General features: G+C 36.9%; 4 protein-coding genes across 20 annotated transcripts; 1 reads left to right on the top strand and 3 right to left on the bottom strand.

Moving 5' to 3' along the window:
* Positions 1 to 646: 646 nt before the first annotated feature.
* On the bottom strand, positions 647 to 1402 carry LOC104812972. The gene is made up of 2 exons (XM_010540427.1): positions 1378 to 1402; positions 647 to 1270 (listed from the first exon to the last, which is right to left on the bottom strand). The coding sequence occupies exon 2, from the start codon at positions 1245 to 1247 to the stop codon at positions 783 to 785; it is 465 nt and encodes a 154-aa protein (XP_010538729.1). The 5' UTR covers positions 1248 to 1270; positions 1378 to 1402; the 3' UTR covers positions 647 to 782.
* A 2951-nt stretch (positions 1403 to 4353) lies between these two features.
* LOC104812970 lies at positions 4354 to 12522 on the bottom strand. Of its 17 annotated transcripts, none has more exons than XM_010540413.2 (15): positions 12361 to 12522; positions 11653 to 11781; positions 11461 to 11560; positions 11300 to 11365; positions 9780 to 11206; positions 9335 to 9689; positions 8890 to 8974; positions 8751 to 8807; positions 8160 to 8219; positions 7870 to 8082; positions 5954 to 7393; positions 4949 to 5571; positions 4804 to 4849; positions 4699 to 4739; positions 4355 to 4549 (listed from the first exon to the last, which is right to left on the bottom strand). In XM_010540413.2, the coding sequence occupies exons 5-12, from the start codon at positions 11128 to 11130 to the stop codon at positions 5068 to 5070; spliced, it is 4065 nt and encodes a 1354-aa protein (XP_010538715.1). In that variant the 5' UTR covers positions 11131 to 11206; positions 11300 to 11365; positions 11461 to 11560; positions 11653 to 11781; positions 12361 to 12522; the 3' UTR covers positions 4355 to 4549; positions 4699 to 4739; positions 4804 to 4849; positions 4949 to 5067. The 17 variants fall into 17 exon arrangements, with proteins under 17 accessions (XP_010538717.1, XP_010538715.1, XP_010538716.1 ...); XM_010540414.2 differs by having other exon boundaries at positions 4699 to 4731; XM_010540415.2 differs by having other exon boundaries at positions 4354 to 4456; positions 4699 to 4849.
* Positions 12523 to 13762: 1240 nt separating this feature from the next.
* On the bottom strand, positions 13763 to 17470 carry LOC104812969 (calcium-dependent protein kinase 21-like). The gene is made up of 8 exons (XM_010540407.2): positions 16559 to 17470; positions 16026 to 16169; positions 15781 to 15933; positions 15363 to 15475; positions 14978 to 15145; positions 14755 to 14882; positions 14244 to 14343; positions 13763 to 14122 (listed from the first exon to the last, which is right to left on the bottom strand). The coding sequence occupies exons 1-8, from the start codon at positions 17301 to 17303 to the stop codon at positions 14036 to 14038; spliced, it is 1638 nt and encodes a 545-aa protein (XP_010538709.1). The 5' UTR covers positions 17304 to 17470; the 3' UTR covers positions 13763 to 14035.
* Positions 17471 to 20561: 3091 nt separating this feature from the next.
* Positions 20562 to 21265, top strand: LOC104812967. The gene has a single exon (XM_010540406.1). The coding sequence runs from the start codon at positions 20655 to 20657 to the stop codon at positions 21033 to 21035; it is 381 nt and encodes a 126-aa protein (XP_010538708.1). The 5' UTR covers positions 20562 to 20654; the 3' UTR covers positions 21036 to 21265.
* The last annotated feature ends 2699 nt before the right edge of the window (positions 21266 to 23964 follow it).

Genomic DNA, 23964 nt, shown 5'->3' with positions numbered 1-23964 from the left:
AAAATTTCAAAATAATTATATCATTACATAATTTTTTTATCTATTTAAATAATATATTTACAAATTATAGTATGGTTCAATAGAGAAATAATGCGAAAAAAATCAAAATAAATTAACATTGAAAATTAACTAGACCAAATTATACCGAACTAACTAATAATTTATGTTGCACATATCACAAATATGGTATATATAAAAACATAACCGAACTATGATATTTTAACCCCATTATATATAATCCATAATAAATATAAACACGTAACAAACTTTGTCCATAAACCATACTGTTCATGCGTAACATTGGATTTGTATAATAAATGCAAAGGAAAATGAAATAGAACCAATAAAATAAATTTTTTTTTTGGTAAATAAAATAAATTTATTTGGTATGTCTGTTATATAAACCATTCAATATATCAGAAAACGGCGAAGGTAATAAATCCAAAGCATAGTCCCAATGATTCCTCTAATTAAGAGCTCCAAAAAGGTAAAAAATATGCTCTTCTATAATACAATTATAAATCATGAAAATCAAGAAACAACATAAGAAATGACATGGGTCCCATGCATGGGCTTAAAATCATCATCATCGACATGATACTTATCTAATATATATGTATATATATATATATATAAAGCTTTTGGTGAGTGATCCCCACATGACAGTGACAGAGATAAAGATGATGTGGATATCATGAAGTTCGAGATGGTGATGATGATGATGAATGTTTCATGCACATTGCTCCATTCCATGATAACTAATATAAATATATATTTTTTGTCTACTCCAAGAAACCTGTTTTTGTCAGGACAGCGTTTCTCACTTTGCTTAGATCTCTTCCCTTAAGTGTTCCCCCAATTCCTTCACACATGGAAAATGACGAGATCTGTGTTCTTGCCAGCTTTCTTGCAACCCATTCATGTGGAGGCACCATACCATCATCAGTACTATCATCATCGTCGTCGTCATCGTCATCATCATCATAGCGCAAACCAATATTCTTCTTCTTCTTCTTGTTTCCATAAATCTTGGACCAGTCAGGGACATTCACAGGAGCAGATGACTGTTTTGCCCCTGCCCTTTCTCTGCTTCTGTCTCGAATCACTGTTCTTGGTGAGCTAGGAATGAGCCATGGAGAAGGAGGAGGAGGAGGAAGGAGACTTCTTGGAAATTTCGTTTCAGGACCTGAAGTTTCCCTCTCTTTCACAACTGACCACACATCTTCTTCTTGAAACTCTTCCTCCATGGACAAAAGCCCTTCTTCTGCTCCTGTTGTTTACTCCGAAAGCCATGAAAAAACTTGCATTAATTTCTTTTCAAACCAATGGAAAAAAAAAGTTATTTTTAAAAAACACATATAGAGAAAGATGAATTACCAGATGATACGAACAAGGAAGGTTTGAGCTGTGGCAAAAGCAGATGTATCTTGTATAAATAGGCAAGAAAAGAGGCCCTCTTTTAACCCTTTTTTTTTCAATTACAAGCATGTTTTTTTGTGTGTTTGTTTATATTTCCAATTTCAATATATTTTATTTCAGTTGTTTTTATTTTATAAAAACTTTGTTTAATTTCTTCTATTAAACTTTGATCAAATTTTATTTTAAAAACGATTATTGTTTAAAATATCGTTTGTTACGATTTTTAAATTTATTTTAAAATTTTATTATAAATTTAATTGTTTTATGATTTTAATATTTAATAAATTATATATCGTTTAATTGGATTAAATGAAATTAGTTAAAAAAATTGAAATTAAGAAAAATAAAACAGACTCTTTGAACTTCAATGGTTGAAATATTTGTTTGTAATTCAAGATTGGTTAGTTCAACCGGTAAGGAAATGGATTAAAATTTCTTTTTAATATGGTTTCGAGTTTTCGTTTAGGGAAGAACATTCACATAAGGTTTTCTGGTTTTTTGGAAGATAAAATTCGGTATTTTTCTATATTATTGAAAAAAAATATTTGTTTTTATTTTTAAGATAATGCTTCCGAGAGTTAAAAACAAAAACATAAGATAACGAATTACAAGAAGAGGAGTAATCTACGTAAATATTATTGCTATATAGGTATATAGTCTGAATCATGTAAAAATATACATATAATATATATAATGAAATGAGTTTAATTATATAATTTTACAGACCAAAATTTTAAAATCTTTTACAATAATTTCGAAATAGTAAAAACATAAATTTTTTGAAGTTTATAAAATTACACACCATTATATTTTGTTATAATAACAACTATAGTTTGTTATAGAGAAAATAATCTAATAATTGTAGTTTTATATCAAATATTCAAAATTTTTAAATTGATTATGAAATTAAAAAACACTGAATAAATTGATTGCTTTTTAGTTTCTAAACTGATTATGATTCTTTTTAAGGGAAAAATATATTAAAAAAGATATTTAAAAAAAAGATTTAATTTAGAAATATTATTTTCAATATATATTTTTTCCAAACAACTCGTAATCAATTGAGAAATTAAAAAACAGTCGTCCTTTCTTCACAAATTTAATGTCTATTTACATGTACGTGTGTGTATATATATATATGTCAGTGTTTATGCAGAGAGTCAGAGAGATGGATTAGATAGATGTGATAATGTATGTAGGTGAGGTGGGGGTGACTGATGTGGGCATACCCATTATTATTACTACAATGACATTTACAACATAATTTTTAGTTTCCTCCGGCCCCCAAAGTTACAAATATCTCGCAGTTGGCACCCCAAAGTTTATCTTTGTTCAGAAACGCCCCTGCCGTGCCAAATAAATTTAGATTAAACACGTCTTACGTCATAAGAGTATGACATGTCCTGTAGACTTCAGACCCATGTTCTTTAAACAATTTATTTATTATTAATTCCATCTTTCCATATAAAAAAACGAAAACTTTTCACTGTATTTGATCACTTACAACTACAGCATTCTTTGTAAGACGAGTACCCAAACTAAAGCCGCAAGCGATACTTTCAAATTCAACTAAGTAATTACATTACATGAAAAATCCTATGGGCAACATGGAAAAGTAGTAGACGCAAGAAACGATTATTACAATTCCCCAGAGAGAGAGAGAGAGAGAGAGAGAGAGAGAAATCATTCATCATACAAGACGAGAAATGAGCAAAAAAGAGACTCGTAAAAATTCCACCTATCCTTTTTTCAGGTGGGTCCATCAAACCAAGGCATTAGCTCCGGCGACGATTTCAAGGATCTCGACGGTGATCTTGGCTTGACGCTGCCGGTTGTAAACCATCGAAAGCGTCTTCTTCGGCTCCATCGCGTTATCGGTGGCACTGCTCATGGCTCAAACTGCAAGATTGGTGAGAAATCCACTGTTGCCGTCCGAACGGTTTCTCTCTCCACAGTTAACTTCCCCTCTTTCGGCGAGAGTGGCAGCAACGTGTGAATCACGGGGTCGGATTTCACCAAAGACACAAACTTTGTGTAGAGAAGCTCCACTTTGTCAACTTCCTCGCTCACAAACAGGGAAAATACATCATCGGCAATGGCTTGTGCTTCTTTTGCTGTGGGGAGGTTACCTGCTTCAAGGAACTTGTCGACGGGAATGTACGGCCTCCGGATGAAATATGAGTTACCCTTTTTGCCAACACTGATGACGGTGTACTCAAGACCAAGGCCCTTGAGCTCTGCAATTCTCGCCTCAGCTTTCTTGATGATTGCGTTGTTGAATCCTCCACAGAGCCCCCTATCTCCGTGATGACAACCAAGGCGACCTTCTTGACGGGTCTGATTTTGGTGAGAGCGATATCAATGTCATCTGTCTGAACTCTGAAGCTGCTCGTTGATGTTGTAAAGAACCTCAACCAGGGTTTCGGAGAACGGCCTGCCATTAACCACAGCTTCTTGGGCTCTCCTGACTTTCGCCGCTGCAACTAGCTTCATGGCCTCTGTGATCTTCTGGGTGTTCTTCACCGAATCAATAAGGTCTCTTAGCTCCCGGAGACCGCACTGGACCGGTGTCACAGACGAGGATCTGGACAAGCTGTTGGCGCCAGTGGCAGAGTTATAACTAGGGAGCTGAAGTGGGCTGAGAACGGATCGGAATGACAAGGGCGAGGAGTCGGAAAGAGATGGTTTCGGTGAAACCCACATTGTCAGATTAGAGCAAGACATCTGTGTCCACGGATTCTTGGACCTACACGAATCACCGGTCTTGCTCGAACAGAGGAGAGCAGTTTTCAGTAGTTCCGTTTCAGCGATGACCTTGTTTTCCTCTTCGTTCTTCTCATCTGATAAGAGAGAAAAAGAAGAGGGGAATTTGAGTGGAGGAAGAGGAAAGGGAGAAAGGAAACGGATGAGGTTTCCATATAAGGTTCCATTTACGTTGTATGACCGTTGGAGCAAGGAACTATGGGGTCCACTTGCTGTCTGACTTCGATCGAACATAGTGGGTGTTTCAATATCTCCCAACTGCTTTGCTGCCCACCTGCATTTTTGTGACGCCAAACTCTCTGTATAAGCAGCACCAATAAATCTCCCAAACGTCAAACTTTGAGAGTGTCTCTCAGATAAGGAATATCTGGCAAGAACGCATATTCTATCAGCAACCAAAAACCAGATATAAACTTTGCTTGTTAAGATTAGATGTCAAGTTCTTAAGCTCGGTTAAATAAACAAAACAAAAAAAATTAAATCTTTCATATCAATAACAGAGAAGTATGGACATACCAAGTTGCCGGGCGTTTAGATAATGCAAGTGACCTGCAACTCTATCACAACTTAGTAATCCTCTGAATGGTTAATATGGCAAGCGATGGTAAATGTTCAATCAACCTTATTTATGATTTCATGGCTAGCAGCAATTCTACTCTTCCAGCAGCTGTTACAAAGAACAAACAAGAGAACCAGCTCATGGATTTGTGGCTCGAAAGATACTGCTAAAAAGTTGAGAACTGAGAAGATAAAACTTGTTCATCACCTTGTTGATAGGGCCAAGAATGGGAAAACTCCAAAGATGGTTGGTAAAGAAATCTTGAAGTAGGCCATAAATGTTCTTCCTCCGATGTTCTTTTCCCACCTTGCTTGGTTTTCTGGAGTTCAGGATGAACAAGCTCTATCTTTGTCGTTGCATCGAGAAGTTTCTTGGCTTGTACCAATATCTACATTTGCTTTTGCCCGGAAAACACGATTCCTGGGTTTCTTCGCTGTTGGAGTGGCCAGAGGACCCAGACTCAACAGTCGAGCAATGCCCACATCTTCCTTTGATTCCGTACCTCTTCTCTTTGCCGGTATTCTCTTTTTACAAGATCTACTTGGACTAGATAATGCTGTCACTGTCTCATTTGCCAGTTCTTCAGAGGTTTTTGCATCCATTTGCTTACCAGGCTTTCTGCAGATAGAGCGGCTCTCCAATTCCAGACTCAACCATGGACTGCTCCTAGAATCCTTACCTAGCTCTGCCGCAGAAGATCTTGAAGAAACAAGACCTACCACCGACAGGTCTGAAATTTTGGATCGAGAACTAGTCAGGTTTTCTAACCCTCTCTCACTCCCGGCATCTGGCACTGTTCTGGTTTTTTCAACAGCAGAGCTCGGATGATCCTACACATACAAATTGGGTAAGTAACAGTTTCTTTTAGAGAACAAAAAGGTGCATAGGAAATCCTAAAGGTAAGTTGTAAAATGAAAGGATCAGAGTAACTGCTGCTGGAAAACATTGTTATTCAATATAGTCTCATTTCTCATCTAGGGTCCGCATTGATGAACATATTTCACAAAGGAAACCATCATCAAAACAATAAATAAAAAACTAACCAAAATATCTGTTTAAAATCAGGATCCTTACATTTTCTGAACTAGTTCATGATGATTGGGGCTAAAATATTTGCCAAACCAGGTGAAACAAAGTTGACTGTTGAAACATTCTATATGGTTGGCATCTTAGGCTCAGCTAAACAGTGACAAAAAGAACAAATGTGGATACCTTATCTTGCATTCCAATAATTTCTTCACATTCTGAACCTTCCTCTCCTTCAGAGTCAGCCATCTCTTCGCATTCGAACTCTACATTTTCTTCCTCCATTTCTTCATCAGAATCACTCAATTCTTCCTGCTCCATCACTATACCTATATTAGAGTTGTCACCTATCTCATCTATACATCTACTGATATCATCGCCTGGTACTGTTGTCCCATAGACTTCAGATCTATGCTTACAGTAATTTGCAGGATCATGCTGTATTGCACAAATGTTCTGAGCTTCTGAAGTGTTTTCTGCTGAATCGCGACAGAACCCTTTTACCTTAGATGAGCTCGAACTTAGATGGATATCCAAATCTACTGTTTTGGCCTTTCCACCAGAACTAGAAGGTTGTGAGCCTACACCAACTAAACCCACATTGGATGTAGAAGTCTTCTTGACAGAAACAGAAGCATCCTCAAGTTGGCCTGATTTACCTTTGATACCCACTGATAGGCTTGAGGTTCCACCCACATTAGTTGAACTGTTATTTGGATACACCACTCTTTGCAGAAGAGGATGAAAGCCAATGTCACCAGATGCTGCATCATGCCCATCTGATGTCACAACTCTCTGGAGCTGGTCAACCGGAAGATTAACCTGCCTGGGACTGTTAAAAAGACTCAGCAGTTGAGGTCGATGGTCAGAAAAGAAACTAAAGGAACTAGAACCACCAGACTGACTGCTCAAGGAGTAACATGTAAGCTGTCCATTCTCAGGGATCCGGAACAATAAAGGATGCATCTGGAAATCTGAGTCCATGTTACTTATGTCCTCTGCAGCTTCTAACTTGTCTAGCCGCAAATCCGGCACTTCAACATTTGGTGGACAACTTTGATCCTCATTAGCTGAAACACGAGGAGGTTGAGAGCTCAAATTTCCTCTTCCAGAAACATCAAAAATGCCACCTCTGACATTATGCGGTTTAGATGATTCAGGCTGATTCTTTGAGAAAACTGATTGTGAGATTACACGGACAGAAGGTGGAAGATTAACAGGAGGCAATTCCGGTGCTAGTCTCACTACACGTGAATTGTAAAATCTCCGAGCTCGATACGGCCGCAAAATTATTTGCGGTCTTGAGGCACCAGGTGCAGAACCAGATATGGATCGGTCTGGACGCATGAGAGTAGGTGAGAACCTCTGTACATTACCAGCCCGGAGTTGGGCATTATTAGATTCAAGATTTTCTGATCGATCTCCGCTTTGAATTTCCTCTACAGATTTCAGGCTACCATCATGAACATTCTTTTCCTTGTCAAGGGAGTCCAAAGGTCTGGAATAGAAGAGATGTGACACGTCAGGCCTCCAATCGGCTAAAAATCCTTTATGTACATATGCTTCACCCAAATTATCAACGTCTCCAATATTATTTTCATTGTCATTAGTTGCGCCATGATAGTCCTGCAATATTAAATTAAATGAAATAAATACACTACAATACAATATAGTCCGGGAAATACAAAATTAGCGATCAGCAAACTCAGTACAAAGAAAATTCCATGGCGTGTATTTGTCTCTCAGTGAAGGCATAACTACAGCATGATTGAAACATGAAAACATGCAAAAGCAAAGTGAGAGCGCAGCACATGGTAAATTCTACTTAAAATGTGAATGATATCAAATGCCAAACCTTTTTGCCGGTGTACTCTCGAGGATAATAGATTCACTCGTAATCTAGAATGATAAGACATGCAACACAAATGAAAAAATTTCTTCTCATTTCAGGGCTTCAAGGGACTATGGGCATGAACAATTATCATTTGCATCATGCAATGCTACAAATATCAGAACCCAAACCTCATGCACCACAACATCAGAAGATAAAAGGTCAAAGGTTGCATACGATTATTAAAAAAGCAAATAAAAAGACAGACCACCTTGTTAGATACAGGTTGTTCATTTGTCAATGAGGCTCTGGACTTTCTTTTTAGTTCATATAAACGTCGCTTCTCTTTTTTAGCATCGTCTTGCTTGTATGACTTTTGAACACCAAGGGCGATGCGCCACTGCCGAGGCAGCAAGGCTGGATCCCGATGAGGGACAATGAATTTCCACACAGACATCCAATCAAATTTGAAATACTTGAGTCCCTGAAGAATCAAAACTTATACTAAGCATTTTGACTGTTATTACAAATCAGAACTGAAAGATACTGTTCTGGTATTACCTCTTGTATGCGTGATGTCTCTTCTGCAGTCAAAGGAGAACTTTTCATCCTCCTTACTGCCTGGAGTATTCAGAACATATACAAATATCTCGGTTAGGAGAACAATTAACCTCAAACGCTTCTGTGGTTTGAACAACATCTCATCAGGCCAAAAGTAAACAGGAAACCTTATATATTATAAGTCCATGGCTCTCTCAACAACTTCAGTTGAATTATGCATGTTCTCATTCCATGTTACAGTATGGTAATAAAACACGATATACCTCAATTGCACTACATAAGTCACATGATTAAATTACCAAGAATGCTTTTTGGAATACACTAGTGAAATAATAGCGCAAGACAGCAATATCTTTTGCAACAAAAACGTTTTCAGTGTTCATAGCCCAATGGCATCCACCACATAAGGGATAATGGTTCAAATGCAGTCATGAGGTACATAAGGAACGAAAACAAGTAGTAGCCAAGGGAAGAAAGTAAAAATAGAATAATTTTCACACTATAGTTAGCTACAGATTACAGATATATAGTACGTAGAAAAGTAAATGAATGTGAACATGAAGAGCTAAACCAATGAGGCTGTTTACTCACCTTGATTGGATTTTCCAAGGCTTTAGATGAACATCGATTTTTCTGCCTAACAAAAATCTGGAACAATTAAAAGCCAAAAATGTCAGAAGAGATAAGATGGTTATTTGTTAATCATGGTAATGAATAACCGAAAGATAACCTGATGTTTGGATTTGCATGGAAGAAAGCGTTGTTGTATCGCTTTCCAGTCTGAATTACATTCCATTATTCCAAGAGCCAATAATCTGAATCAATATCAAGCACAACACATGACCAATTAATGCAGTGTTGTTGTATCTAGCAACAAAAAGCAAATAGGAAAAAACTTCGATTGCTACAGGAAATAACATATGAAAATGATGCATATAAAGCCAAGCACTACATACATGGAGCAATCGCATACAAACAACAAAATTAGCTATGTATTTTTCACTTTCACTATACAGAAACTAATAAGCAGAAAATCCAGGATTTTCTCCGCCAAAAATAAGAAAATGTAGCTTCTAAACGGGGAAACTTCGGAAATTCTCAAGTGTACCATCTCCACAAAATAAATCATCATACTATCATACAACCAAAGTGAAAAAAGGAAATGAGAAACTCACTCATCCTCAGCATCAGTGAAAAGCACACGATTGGCAACAGCTGCAGGTGGTGGCTTGTGTGGGAAAAGCGACGGATTGAACAAGGAATAGAATCTTTGAGCTAACTTAGCAATATCCTTATGGACCAAAGCAACAGATTGTTTCTTGGCAGATTCAACAAGAGTAGCAGCCAATGTCTTCTTAGGTTGTTGCTGACCGGGTGATGACTGGCCCATAGTGGAAGCTGGAGAACTATTCAGAACTTGACCCCCAACTCCTTGGCATGGAACAGACTGAGAGAGTGGGAACAATGGCACCCTATCAGATGAAGCATCACAACCAGATTCCACTTGACACCGTCGATAATCTCGAACAGCTGAAAGATATTTCATGAATTAAGGCAACCATATAATAACAAATGAGAGAACAAAATGGTAGAGCATGTTACTTTAAACCATTAACATACCACTGGAAACATCATCTAGATATCCACTAGCAAGATCTAACGGAGATACATCGAGAATTGATGTTGAAGGACGAGTGACACAAGAATGTGGCTGACTTTGGCATGAAACTGATTCTTCACGTTTGCAGAGTATCTCGGTTATCAATCCGTGAACTTGGGTTGAAATATGCTGCCGAGATGGATCTAGAACAGAAATAGAGTACACTTGAATAAGAAGTTGCACATGATCAAGTATCAAAGAACGCAGCTGTCCTATCTGGGTTTGAGTGAAGCCGTTAATCAGACTATTTCCTGAAACAATCGTCTCAGAAACAGAATGCCTCCCCACAAAAGGAATTGGTCCGGTCGGTAATATCGGGACAAGAGGGCGCAAGAGTCTTTTTGCCTGATCCGGAGAACTCCTTTTGCGCTGGATGGGGATGTTTTGTTGTCTATTCTGCCTAGTCGCGGGCCGTCGGCTAGTACTACTGTTCTCACTTCTACTGACCTTCTCTGCTACACCTTCCTCGTCATCACTTTCAAGTGCTTCTTCAAGTTCTATCTCAAAGTCTGCATCATTGTCCTCATCATCATCATCACTATTCTCATGCTTTTGTACCAATGAGCCTTCATCATGACCACCAAGTAAAACAGCTGCAAGAAACTTTTGATACTCCTCCTCATCATTAACATTTTGAATGTCATCCTCGTCATCAGTCTCCTGAAGAAAAGCCTCAAGCTCGTCAAGGGTGATACTTGCCAATGAATATCGAGCTCTAGTTCGCATGCAAATAGCATCTTCTTCACTTAAGTTCAGCATCGACTTCTGTGTTCTACTCATGTCACTCATTCCACTTCCATTTTCATTCATCTCCACCATTACATCGACATTACTCTCATTATCTCTTAAATTGTCACCTTCTGTGCAAGACAGAGATTCATAGTTTTTCATCTTACATTTCCTCTGGGCATTTTTTTGAGAGTCCTTATTGCGCGGTTCTTCAGAGGATACGTTACTCTGCACTGCAATTTCCTCTTCTCCATTTCTATCATCTCCTCTACCATCAAGGTTTTGCAAGACACAAGACGGCTTCATTGAGTTAATGCTATCGTTTCCTTGAGTATTATCAGTTTCACCTTCAAAAGCTTCAATTTCAGAGCTCAGACTAGAGGAAGCTGCAGGAGATGGTGTTCCCTTCAGAAACGGATTGAAGTCAACATCTTCATCCTCGTCATATTCCTCTCCTTCATCCTTATTGCCCACTGATCTGGACGGACTCTCACTGGAAAGATAGATGCTGTTTTGCCCATTGTTGCTTGCATTGCCAGTTGATGGCAAGTTAGAACGCGAAGCCATCTCAGCGTCTACCATCAAAACTTAAGATCCAGAATGATGCTCTACACTATAACCCAGCAGTAATATAGCAACACTTTGATCCATTGACTAACTGAAATCAACGCAAGGTAAATAAACATGTCAACAAGACCGTGCATCCCAGTTCCGAAGAGATTTAAGAAGCATACAGAACCAAAAAACTCACGGCGAAAAGCTCAGCATTGTATTCCTCTTCAGTGGCTGACGTTGAATCTTTGTAAGAGCTGAGTTCCTTTATATGAGAAGAAAACACTGGTAAATATGCAAATGCTGCAGATATGAGACGTTACAAACATAATGTATGCAAAGATCTACCATTATACATACCCCATTATCTTTATGCCAGTTTAATCTTTATTTTAAGCTCTCGTTTGATCTTTATACCAGTTTAATGAGCTAGAACACACTCATTATATTTTCTCTCAACCTGACACAGCAAGGAACAATAAGAGTTACCTTATTTTTCCAAGTGACAAGAAACAAAATAAATGTATGCATGAACTGGGGACAATGTCTCACCTCTACAAGCTTTGCTGACATTTCAGCCTCAAGATCAGAGTACCTTCTATGTAGCTCAGAGTAACTATCAACTTTGGTTGCCAACTCTTCACCAAGCAATTTGTTATGCCTTTCAATAAGTTCTTTCTCCTGCTTCCATAAAAAAACAACATGCCATAAACCTCAAAAGGATTAACATATGCTAATTCATATCGAGAGAGAATAAACGGGTCCATAAATATTGAGATGGGTCCTCAAGAAAAAAAAAACAAAGGAACCTAGAAAACTGTGGTCAAATGAGAACAACAATGGAGGATATTCTGTGGTTATGCAGTTGCTTGTGGCTGGTGGAGGAATGTATGTAGAAGTGTTCAACAGAGGAGTGATTCCAAGAAAGAAGACCAGAGAAACAAGCACTTAGTTTGTGGACGAAATACACCTCCTTTGCACTTACTTCACCAAACCAGAATCAATAATACCACTCGATGCTGATATAAGCTTCCCAATTCTAAACCACAAAAAACTTTCGGGGTCGACAGAAATCGAACGTAATGGCAGAAATCAACGTCAGAAGATGCAACGGACAGAAACCGGCGCTTACCATAAATCTCCTAAAACATCGAAACCCTAACTCGCCGAAATAAAAAGTCGAAATCCAAATCCAAATACAAATACAAATCAGAATCCGATGCCCTAACCCACCAAAACCTGAGAGCGAGAGAGAGAAACCTGAGGCGAATCCTATGGACGAACGGCGAAGGAGACAGAGACGTTGACCGGTGTAACGGTGACGGTGAGGGGCGAATCGAGGTGAATGTGAACAAGAGATAATTTCTTGTCGTCGTCGAAGGACGGAGGAGCCGAAGAGAAGAAGAAGAAGGGAAAGTGAACAAGAAAAGAGGAAAGAGAAAGGTCAGGTTCTTTTTATTGTTTATTTAATTATTGGCCCTCTAATAAGTAATAATTTCCCATTGATTAGTTTATAAACCTCGGAAACGGCATCGTATGACCCAAAACGACATCTTTTAGTTAGGGTGGACACGCGCATACCCGGACTTATTGGAGTATCCTCGCCTCGGCCTCGATCCCGATCTCGATCTCGATCTCGTCCGATTTTTTATCGAAATGTCCCGATCCCTACCTCACGAAACCCGGGTACCCGCAACCAAAAAAAATCCAATGGTCACAACAGATTAAAGTCTTAAGCAACCCACAAAAAAAGGATTGATCTTTACAACACTTGATTCAATCACCTCTTTGGTCACAATGCAGAGCCTACCACCATCGGCCATTCCATGTTCGACGAAAGTGTTAGCAGCGTACCCTTCAGCTTTGCCTCCACCTACAATCACAAACACATAAGGTTGCGTATTTCATATTTATACAAGCCTCGAAAATCGAAAACAGAAGCAGCAACTAGCTCGACAGAAAAATCGAAATCGAATACCTGAGAGAAGATGAGAGAGATCGAAATGGAACCTGAGAGAGGTTGAGAGTTGGAGAGACCCAACGGTCGAGACTGACAAGCACGGGCGAGTACTACCAAACGTGAAGTGAACACGGTTGATGTCAGAGAGACCGAACGGCAGACACGGCGAACAGAGACTCGCAAGGCGGAGACGGAGAGACGGAAGGCGAACAGCGAACACGGCGGAGATCGATTTTCCTTCTGCCGAAGAGGAGGCCGCAAAACGCAAATGAGAGAGCGGATGGGTTAACTCAGCTACTTAGTAAATTAGAATCGGGGGTATTTTTGTAAGCCTATTAAAAAATCAAAGGCATTTTTGTAATTTTATAATTTACCGGTACCCGCGAAAAAAACCGTGATGAAATTCTCGAATCCGAACCCGAAATCAGGGTTTTTCGACTCATGGAACCCGATATCTATCATATTATCCCACAGATAATGAATTCCAGATACTGCGAGATAGGATAGTCGAAAATCTGCGGATCTCGAATAGAAATGTCCACCCCTACCTACTTTTCGTCTTCTGCCGTGAAGAAAGCCTCCGTAGGCTCCTACATCTTCATCACCCACGACTCGGACGATCTTGACACGGTGCTCCCCCAACTCAGCTCGACTCAAGTAGATCAGCCCAGCAAGTTAGCCCTCGACTGCGAGCCATTGCCATTGAGACAAAGTCCTTTGCTTTCATCAAGATATTTCATAAAGCATCATACTTTGAAAAGTTCAGTTCCTCCTAAGAGACTTAACCACAAATACAATGCATCTGAACTCAGTTTCATATGTTCCTGTGAACGACCAGACAAAACCCTCACTCTCATCAAATTCAGACACAGAGGAACAAGAACCAGCGAGATCACGTGCTTCAGTTCATGTCCAGATCGCCCAGGATGATCTTCTTCGTCTTCCGGCACGACAATACTCATGTTCTCCGCTTGATCAATTGGTCGGAAAGAGCTTCCCTTCTGGCTGTGTGCTCCCGCTTCTCATCATCGCACAGAATTCTTCATAGTTTATCCTTCCATCCTGCAACAGAATTCATGATCACGAGGTCGGTATCATGCATTTGATACGATCAAATTCATTCAGTTAGATGCAGATCTCAGACGAAATAAACCGGAACCACGCAAAAAGGGTGACTTCTTACATTATCTGTATCAACCTCTGCTATCACTTCTCTGATGCTAGCTTCATCCCCCATACCATACTCTTTCATGGCCGTCTCCAGTTCATCCCTCGTGATATACCTGCGTTCGCAAATTCACAGTCTGAGATTCTCCCCCGAGAACATATATGGACATGACTGGTGGTAACGCAATCGCCCGTAAACACATCGATTACAACTTATGACAATTGCGGATGATTGTAAAAGTGATTGGTACCATCGCAATCACCGCAATTACAATTGCGTTAATACCAGGCAGCACCATAACAGTATACGATGAGGTTGAATCCATCATATTCCTACATTTTCCGGCCTCCATTTCTTTCTAGTTCCTTCTTTCTGATCTATCTCTTCTTCCAAACTTTAACAACCAGGGTTGTTTAGAGAAAATATACAGGTGGCTCTATGATCAGATATAGTATATCGATGGACCGAGATTGATTCTCCAACTCGATGAAGACTAACTGCGCATGAAAATCACAAAAGCACGTACCCGCTATTGTCCTTGTCGAAATATTGGAACGCTTTGTACAAGTGGTCATCTCGCTCCATTCGGTATCTATGCGTAGTTGCTGAGATAAACTCGATGTAATCTATTGTTCCATTACCATCTACATCCGCCTGAAAAAACATTTTCAAAGATGTAAGTTTCGGGTTTTCTCCCTTTCGCGAGTAAAATACAAAAGGAATTAAGGAGGAGAAAAATGGATACTCACGGCTTCCATGAGTTGTTTAACCTCAGATTCCGAGAGTTTAGATCCCAATCTCGCCAACCCGGTTTTAAGTTCTTCATAAGTGATCGTTCCACTTTTGTCGGTATCCATGTTTGCAAACATCGTCTTAAGCCCTTTGATTTCCTCTTCCGACATGTTCTCCGCGATGACCTGGAAAGAGACCCGCAAAAAACGTAAGACAGAAAAACAAGAAAACGTGACCTCGATCGAATGATAAACATATTTACGGAGTTGAGCTACAAAAAACTCGGTTTTTTGCTTTAGGGTTTGTGATAACAAGATAACCTTCAGACAAAGATGCATACTGTTGGTGTTTCTGTTCTGAAAACAACAAAAGAACAAAAGATTGTTACTACTGCTTCTTCACCTTGAGGGCAAGTTTCTTAAGCTTGTTCATTGCTCTGAATTGCTTCATACGGGACAAGACAGCGCTATCAATAGGCTTGTCCGGCGCTTCTCCGCCTTTAATCCACGGGTGTTCTGGAAATTACAGGAATCACATCAATCTATTACTTACACATTTGAAAGTTATAGATCACAACAGAAATTTACACTAACATTTCAGACAGAACAAGGGCAAGAACATACTTCAAGATTCACCATCTCAGTAGTAAACCAAAGCTCATTTCTTGTTGAAGTTTTCATGAGACAGAAACAGAAAACATGCAATTTTTTCCCAAGTGGTAACTACTCGGAGAAATGGTAGATCGATGAATACAAATGGACCGTCATCGTTATCATTGGCGATGGCTGTAGAATAAAATTTAGAAAGAGAATTGCTTTACCAAGGACCTGCGAAGCAGTTATACGTTTCTTCGGGTTCTTGGTGAGCATCTTACGGACGAGGTCTTTCGCGCTCTCGGATATAGATGGCCAAGGTTGGCTCTCAAAGTCGATTTCGCCTTTTATAATCTCGTCGAATATCCCTTTCTCGGTTTCTACAAACACAAATCACATAATCACGAATTCAACAACCCTCCAAGAAGCAAACAAGAGAGAGGTAATAGATGGGCTTTAGCGTTTAAAATACCAGCCCAGAAAGGAGGAACACCGCTGAGGAGAGTGTACAAAATAACTCCTGCACTCCACATATCGATTTCCTTCCCGTAACTGCGCCTCAATACCTCCGGGGCTACATAGTAAGCGCTACCGACTATATCCCGGTATACTTTTCCTGCGTTTATAAGATATAGAAGGAGTCATATACACAAATTCACAATCAGTATACATGTTTATGAGATCAGATGCATACTTTATACTGTTTCAAACCTGAAATCTAGAAAAACAGAGAACATTGTAGCAGAGAGGAAGAAATTATCACCAGAACACAGAGATGAACTCTTAACAAAGAGAGAACAGTCTGGTTCCTACAAAAGAAAAGCTTATCTCCTCTCTCTTTTCTCCCGACAAGCATTCAGGGAATCAATAACCCATATCGAAATTTCGAATCTTTTGACAAACCAAAGAACAGGAGACTTTCCCAATTAAGGATCAAAAGTGTTGTAAGCATATGTTCCAAAAAGCTTGCAACTTGATTAGGTAGTGAGAATCTCAAGAGCTCACCTTCTTCGATGTAGACTGACAACCCGAAATCAGTAGCTTTAAGCATAGAGTTTTCATCTTTGCTAGAGAGCAAGAAATTCTCTGGCTTGAGATCTCTATGCATCACCCCCATGAAATGGCAAATCTGTACAACATTCACAATCGACCTAATGATTCCTGCCGCTGCTCTCTCCGAGTAATGCCCCTGAGCTATGATCCTATCGAACAACTCTCCCCCTTCGCATAGTTCCATCACGAGGTGTACGGACCTTTGATCCTCGTAAGCGCCCTTGATCTCTACTATGTTGGGCTGTCCTGACAAGTACTGCATTATCTGAATCTCCCTCTTCACATCATCTCTGTCTTGTCTGCTCGTTAGCTTCCGCTTGAGTATGGATTTGCAGGCGTAAGTGTTACCTGTGGAATTCTCCTTGCATCTGTATGTTATTCCGAATTGGCCACGACCCAGTTCTTTTCCAAGGGTGTAGAACTTCCTGATGTCTTCGAAGGGCTTCCCCAGTATGGTTTCTGGTTCTCGGACAGCGACGGGCTTCGACGGTGTCGGAGCCTGATGAGGGGTTGGGTGATTCGTGGGATTCGGCTGAGATTTCGTCTGCTGCGCCTGGTGATTCTGATGAATGGACGGTTTCCGAGGCTCGGGGACGTGATGGACGACATGGGATTGCGTTGGGTTGGCCGGAACTGACCCCTGTCCGCCATTGTTGCCCGCTTGAGCTCTCCGGTGTTTGCTGCTGAAGCAACCCATGTCTGAAAGTTTTCAGAGAGTTTGGTAGGGCATACGAGTTGAAGAAGACGAAGTTCCGAGCGATCGGATCGAGGGTTTCGAGATTTGGGGACTGGATTTTGTGGGAGGAACATGGAGTTGTGCTTGGTTGACTTGGCTTAACCTGTCAGGGTCTGCACAAAAAAAGCAATAGAGAATGCGATTTTCCCGTCATTTTCTCTTTTGATTTTTCCTTCCCTTATTTTTCATTTCAAAATCGGCGGATTATGCTATACGAACTTATTTATAATCTCTAAGTTTCTAACCATTGAATATTCATCAAATCTAACCTTCACACTTTCAATATAAACCATGGTGGCAATATATATGTATGTATGTATGTATGTATGTATATTTTTATATATACGTGCATATACGACACGATCTGCAAATTAACTATACGATGAGTCTATACTTATATATACAACGAAACTTGTCGGTGAATTTAATTTAATGTGAATTTGGACGTTGATTTTGTTGTCCGAACATTTATTGTGTGTCGTAAGAAGAACAGGAGAAGAAGATGTGACACACTCTCGTGGTGTAAATGTTCCTATTTTATCCTATTGTTTAGTCAGAAAACATTAGCCCTCCTAGCTCGTTATATAATAATATTATAAATTTTACATTGTTACTTCATATTTGTTTATTTACATACGTGCGGTCGGTGTCTATATCTGTGCGTATGTGGGTATATGATGTGCACAAAATCATTTTGACTATATATATATATATATATATATATATGTTGGTTTAACATTGTTATACCTTATTAACAAAAAATAAACATTATTATTGCCTTCCTATATATTACTTATACGTATTATTAGTATATGTGGATAATTCAATAGCACACCGATCTAATTGGAAATTTATTAAAATGACGTGCGGATGTCATAAAAGATTCATAATCTATATAAAAACTAACACTAACTATCCAATAGTGGTGAATGTCCTTATTTCGATTTCACTACCAAAAAAATGTAATTTCTAAACCAAAATAGTTCATATACATGGTCACCATCCTCGTTATCCCAAAACAAAAATATCATCATTATTGATTAGAATTTGGATGGATTGATGATGTTGTAATTTATTAATTTAAATCGTTGCATTTCTTTTAAACCATATTTTATTTCATTACTTATACAGAGAATTACTGCATGGACTCTATATTATTAGTTTCTGTAATTGTTACATTTCATTATCCCTCTTAGCGTTCTTAGGGTTCCCGCCGGTCATATTTATAATGGGCTTATCAAGTAGGCCCTTTAGAAAATATCGGGCCTAATCCATATTCCAACTGCATATACTTGAGGCCCATTTTCTATATAGGTTCGGATGTTTGAGTTCAAAATTATATGTTCTAATCTGAAGGGTGTTATAGATATAAATATGCCGTCATTTAGGTTATTAAAAAATATTCATATAAAATATAGATTTTTACGTAAATATAATTTTATCTAGAGATTGAATGAAAGAGGTTTTTGGGTTTTTAAAATCTAAAAAACCAACAAAAAAAATTGACAAGATTTTATAAATTTGTTTTCGTAAAAACTTGTAAACCCATTTTAGTGAAATAATTAGCTAAAAAAACTCCATTTTTTTGGACTTACGAAAACCAAAAAACAAATATTAAACCCAAAAATTCAAAATAAAAATTGTCACCATTCAAAACCCTAGTAATAATAACATATACCATTACACAACAAATCCTAATATTTAGTCATTGGACCATAAACGCTAAGAAACTGTATTTTTCAGTAATAAAAAAAATAGGTGAATTATACACACGTTATAATCAATTAATAATGCATAAACATAAAAAGACAAATGCGGTTCTTAATTTGAACACGTGTTTTCAAATATAAACGTATATATAAAATAAATAAAAAATTGGGAGTTGTGGGAATATTAATCTAATTCGGGCACGTGAGCTTGAAGAAACAAAACAAAAGTCGACGTCAACGTGAGATTCCCTTCTCATGCATTTGTTCACACCTTTTTTTTTATAATTAAGCCTAATTATTTCACACTTTCCTCTCTGAATATTTTAACTTTCATGCACGGATTACCTAACCACACACGCCATTTGAATAATTCTCTTTCCAATAACATAATTATGCAATTATTGTCCTCAATAATTTTTCCTAATCCATATTTTAACACATACATGTAAATTTTTTATTACTTATAAATAATTAACTCTATAAGATAAATATTTTTATATTTTAATTCGATTATCTTTAGACTTATTTTTTGGGGTTTTGTAGATTTTTTTGGTTTCTAGTTTTTATATGGTTCCGAATTATTTCAATTGTTATTAAACAATATTTGGATTTTTGTTTTTTCAAATTTCTTTTATTATATTCATGTTTAGTCAAAGTCCGATAAATTTATTTTTAAAAATAATATCCGACAGATGTTTATATTTGATTTGAATACTATTATATATAATATAATATTTGATTAGATTCAATTTTATTCTGGTTTATTAAGTCTATGATGATTTATATGAGTTTGAGAATAATTCTTTTGGTTCTATAATATGTTAAGGTTTTGAAACGCCGCAAAACATTTTCATAAGAGATATATCATATTTTATGAGAAAACATGGGACCTTCATGGACCTAATCTATTTTATTCAAAATAAAATAATAGTGTAATGTGAGATTATATGCTAAAAAATTTGGAAAGGGGAGTGATTTCAACCAACAAAAATGTTTGCTTTAACTTGTAGTCTTTGGAGGCACACGGCCGACACATTGGACAACCAATACACACAAGTAACTCCATATCAACCAAATAATATATATATATATATATATATATATATATATATTCACATATACACACAAAATAATAAAATCAACTAATTGTTTTATATAGAGGCTTCTAAATCATTCATCCAATATTTTATTCTGTTGTTTTTATTAATTGTAAGAATAGCTAATAATGCTTCACAATAATTAAAAAGATTAAAATTATAGAAAAAAAACTTATTATGCCAATATATTAGGTTAGATACATATGCATAAAAGCATGTGTACTATTCTCGGGGGAAGAAGAGAGGAAGTGTGAGAACTTTGGTCAACTAATTACAACTTGCCTCGACGGAGAAATTCCACGTAAGACCAAGCAAATCTTATCCACCCGACATGGCCGTACGCACATATAATTTACTTTTTATTTTTCTCTTTTAATTTTGTCTCTTATAAATATCCAAGAACCCTCTCTCTTCCCGAATCTTCACAATTCCCACAAGATATAAGTGCAACCCCGGAGAGAGATAGAGAGAGAGAGGGAGAGAGATTTAGTAACAAAGAAAAAAACATGGGGAACTGTGTTTGCATGAGACAGCAAGCGACGAAGACGTGGTCGGGAGACGAGTGGGGATCATTTTCGTCAAAGCACAAGTTCAGAAGATCATCCACGGCGTTCGACGACGACGACGACGGAGAGGGACTGCTCGACGGAGCGGGATGCGTGACGTCATCTTTTTCCGGCGGCTCGTCGTCGTCGTCTTCGCATGAGATAAAGATAAGGATGACGAAGAAAGACTTGGAGGAGCTGATGAAACGCATTAGCGTGAAGGGTTTGACTGCGGAGGAAATTCTCGCCAAGCTGCTAACGGACGGCGGAGATCAGTTCTCGTCGGAGAATCAACGGTCATGGCGGCCTGCGCTGCAGAGTATTCCCGAGGACGATGATTAGTTTTATTATTTTTTTGGTTTTTCTTTCGTGGGAACTAAGCTGACCGATGTGTGTCTTAAGTTGACCCATCTGCTTACGCAAGCTTGTTTTTTTGTTTGTCTTTTTTTTTTTTTTTTTATAGGAACATGTAATTAAATTTGGATGCTGTTGTAAGTTTTTTTAGAAGTTCATGTTGGTAAGGAGTGGAATTATTATAAATTATAATATACAATATACCACCGGTTTAGATTGGTTTGGTTTGGTTTATTTACATTTTATTAGAAAATGTAATCTTAATACTTGTTCTTCGTTAATCAGTAACAAAACACGAATGAAATTTAATCAGGAACAAATATTTTAATTTCCTTCTTCTTGATTTATGAGGAACAAATGTTTATACAACTCTTTATAATAAACCGAATTAAATTGACCGTATATTCTAAAAAAAATAACAATAAAAATAAGATGAAAACAAATCAAGTTTTTTTTAGATGTTCATGTTGTTATCCGCACACAATCCACACAACGAAGGATTCTCACAATTTGGGCCTTCTTACGGGCCTTAATTGGGCCCTAGAAAATTGTCTTCCATCTTTGCGTAAGCCCAAAAGAAAGATTCGTATAGTTCAACGCACAAAATAAAATATGAGTTAAATACAAAAGCTTTGTCCGGTTTAGCGACGGTTTAGTGGTTTTTCCGGTTTAGATAATTAATTAGTGTGCACGTTCGAGACTCTGTGTTTGTAAACTTAGTATTGATCTAACATTCTCTCTTTCTCTTCTTCCTTTTGTGTTCGACAAATTTTAGCGAATAAAAAGTATAGTTAATAATTATTTCCGGGCCGACAAATTATATATAAAGGAAATAATCTTTTTCAATGAAGCAAAATCAAACTTTACATATTCTTTTTAGGGTTTATACAAAATGTGAAATCTTTTCCCTTTTCGGACCAATTTCAGATTTTCATTCCATCTTAATATTTTTTTGGCAATGGTGAATATAGATGACGAAAGCATTGGGACCCAAAAAGAGTATAAAGGTTTGGTGGTGGAATTACATTTTTATTTTTTATTTTTATTTTAAATTTAACACATCATTAGTTATAGATAGGGAGAGGCTTTGGCATTTTTGAGGAAACGAACGTAAATTTCTCCACCACCAAACCTTATACTATTTTTGGTGCGCGGGCGCCTTATACTAGAGATAACTTTATATCGTATGCGTTATTGGTGATATATTTATTTCAATTGCATAATCATTTATGATTTAGTAATAATAAATTTGCATGTTGTCATTGCCCTTTTTTTTAAGAAAAAAATTGTTTCTTTTGATTCTAATTACTGATCTTTGATTGAATATAATAAAATTTAGTTGAATGAGATTTTAATTGATTATTTTTTGTCTAATTTTATTTTTTGGTGGGATTTCATTATCCTCTTTTAGCTAGAGAAAGAAATCCCGCTAAAAAAAACTAAATCGTATTCAATTAAATTTCGTTATATTCAAATAAAATAATCGGTCACAGTTACTATTACGTATGTTATGGCCAATGATTGAAATGAAAAACATATAAAAATTTGTGGCTGTGAGAATTATATGTATGCATACACACATACTTTTGACAGCACCTGTGTCATGTAGGATATAAAACTCGTGGATTGTTTGTGAGGCAACACATATTTTTCGAGCTGAGTTTAAAAATATTTGAGTTTAGAAAAAAGCGGGCCGAGCCATTTTTTAAAATTTTTTAATGTATTTTTATATTTTTTATATAAAAAAATTGTATTTTATCATATATTTGGTTTGTTTTGTTTAAAATTTTAATTTTTTTTATTATAGTTATAATTTTAAAATATTTATAATAGTTTTAAATATTTTTTATATTTAAATTTTAATATATATATATGTATATATATATATATATATATTTGACTCGTGAAACGACTTATTTGGCTCGCGAGTTAACGCGATTTAGGTCACACTGATCAATTTTTAGTTCGCTAAAAAATGAGTTGAATTGAGTTGGATTAAAATATTTTAAAATCGAAATGAGTCGAATTGAGTTGGACCGAGTCGGGCGTGGTACACCACTAATCTCATGATGGATTGTATGAAAAATGATTCCACTATATAATTGAGAACAATTGCTTAAAAAAAGAACATTGAATGAATCTTAGTTATTTATTTATTTTCGTTATGATATTATATTCCATCTCTGATATGGATTCTACATGCGATTAGTTATCGAGAGAAAGAGTAAATGGACAACGGCTTATCTGATTCAATTCACTAGTAGATGTTCTTTTTACTCACATATTTTGTTTGTATTTTCTTTCATTAATTTATTTGGTTTTAAATATATATATATACACACATATATATATATACTGCGATATATATACATATATATAGAGAGAGAGAGACCTGGTTTCCATTTTTTATTTTTCACTTTATAAGGTAGATATAAATTTGTTCAACAGTTTAGTTCATTTTTAAAAACCAACTTAAACCAATTGGTTTTTGAGGATTCATACCATTTGATTTTATTTTTAAAAAGCCAAAGGAAATCAAATCTTGAATCTAAAGTTTGGTACGATTTGGTTTCAATTTCTATTTCTACTTTTATGTTTATCTTTAACAAACCAAAATCTATGCATTTATTAATGAATATCTTGGTTGTTACATGATATATATATTCCTGAGATGAGATGAGAAAAGTTTTTCGTCAATTGAACTCCTAAAAGCAACGTTACGTAAAATAAAATGAATAAATATATGACCCTATATTTACTCCTTACATTTCACATATATAACATTATTTTAAAGAAGAGAAAAAACCCTAAAAATTTCTAAACTTGTAATTTGGAGTAATATTAATTCCTAAACTTGTAAAGGTGTCTATTAATTCACAAACTTGCAAAATTGAACACATTAAATCCTAAACTTGTT

Source organism: Tarenaya hassleriana, unplaced genomic scaffold (assembly GCF_000463585.1).
Source record: "Tarenaya hassleriana unplaced genomic scaffold, ASM46358v1 Cleome2, whole genome shotgun sequence".
NCBI classification, from domain to species: Eukaryota; Viridiplantae; Streptophyta; class Magnoliopsida; order Brassicales; family Cleomaceae; genus Tarenaya; species Tarenaya hassleriana.
Note: the sequence above shows the minus strand (reverse complement) of the source record. Positions and strands in the feature narration are given on the sequence as shown.

Excerpts from the sequence above, each read along its gene's own strand:
- LOC104812967 (XM_010540406.1), top strand. The coding sequence starts at position 20,655 with ATGGGGAACTGTGTTTGCATGAGACAGCAAGCGACGAAGACGTGGTCG.
- LOC104812969 (XM_010540407.2), bottom strand. The coding sequence starts at position 17,303 with ATGGGTTGCTTCAGCAGCAAACACCGGAGAGCTCAAGCGGGCAACAAT. Across the intron at positions 15,934-16,025 it reads TGTTCCTCCTTTCTGGGCTG|AAACCGAGAAAGGGATATTC; the intron begins GTATTTTAAACG and ends TTGTGTTTGTAG. Across the intron at positions 14,344-14,754 it reads TTCGACAAGGACAATAGCGG|GTATATCACGAGGGATGAAC; the intron begins GTACGTGCTTTT and ends TTGCGAACGCAG.
- LOC104812970 (XM_010540415.2), bottom strand. The coding sequence starts at position 11,130 with ATGGTAGACGCTGAGATGGCTTCGCGTTCTAACTTGCCATCAACTGGC. Across the intron at positions 9,690-9,779 it reads TCTAGATGATGTTTCCAGTG|CTGTTCGAGATTATCGACGG; the intron begins GTATGTTAATGG and ends AATATCTTTCAG. Across the intron at positions 7,394-7,869 it reads AACAACCTGTATCTAACAAG|GACTATCATGGCGCAACTAA; the intron begins GTGGTCTGTCTT and ends TTAATATTGCAG.
- LOC104812972 (XM_010540427.1), bottom strand. The coding sequence starts at position 1,247 with ATGGAGGAAGAGTTTCAAGAAGAAGATGTGTGGTCAGTTGTGAAAGAG.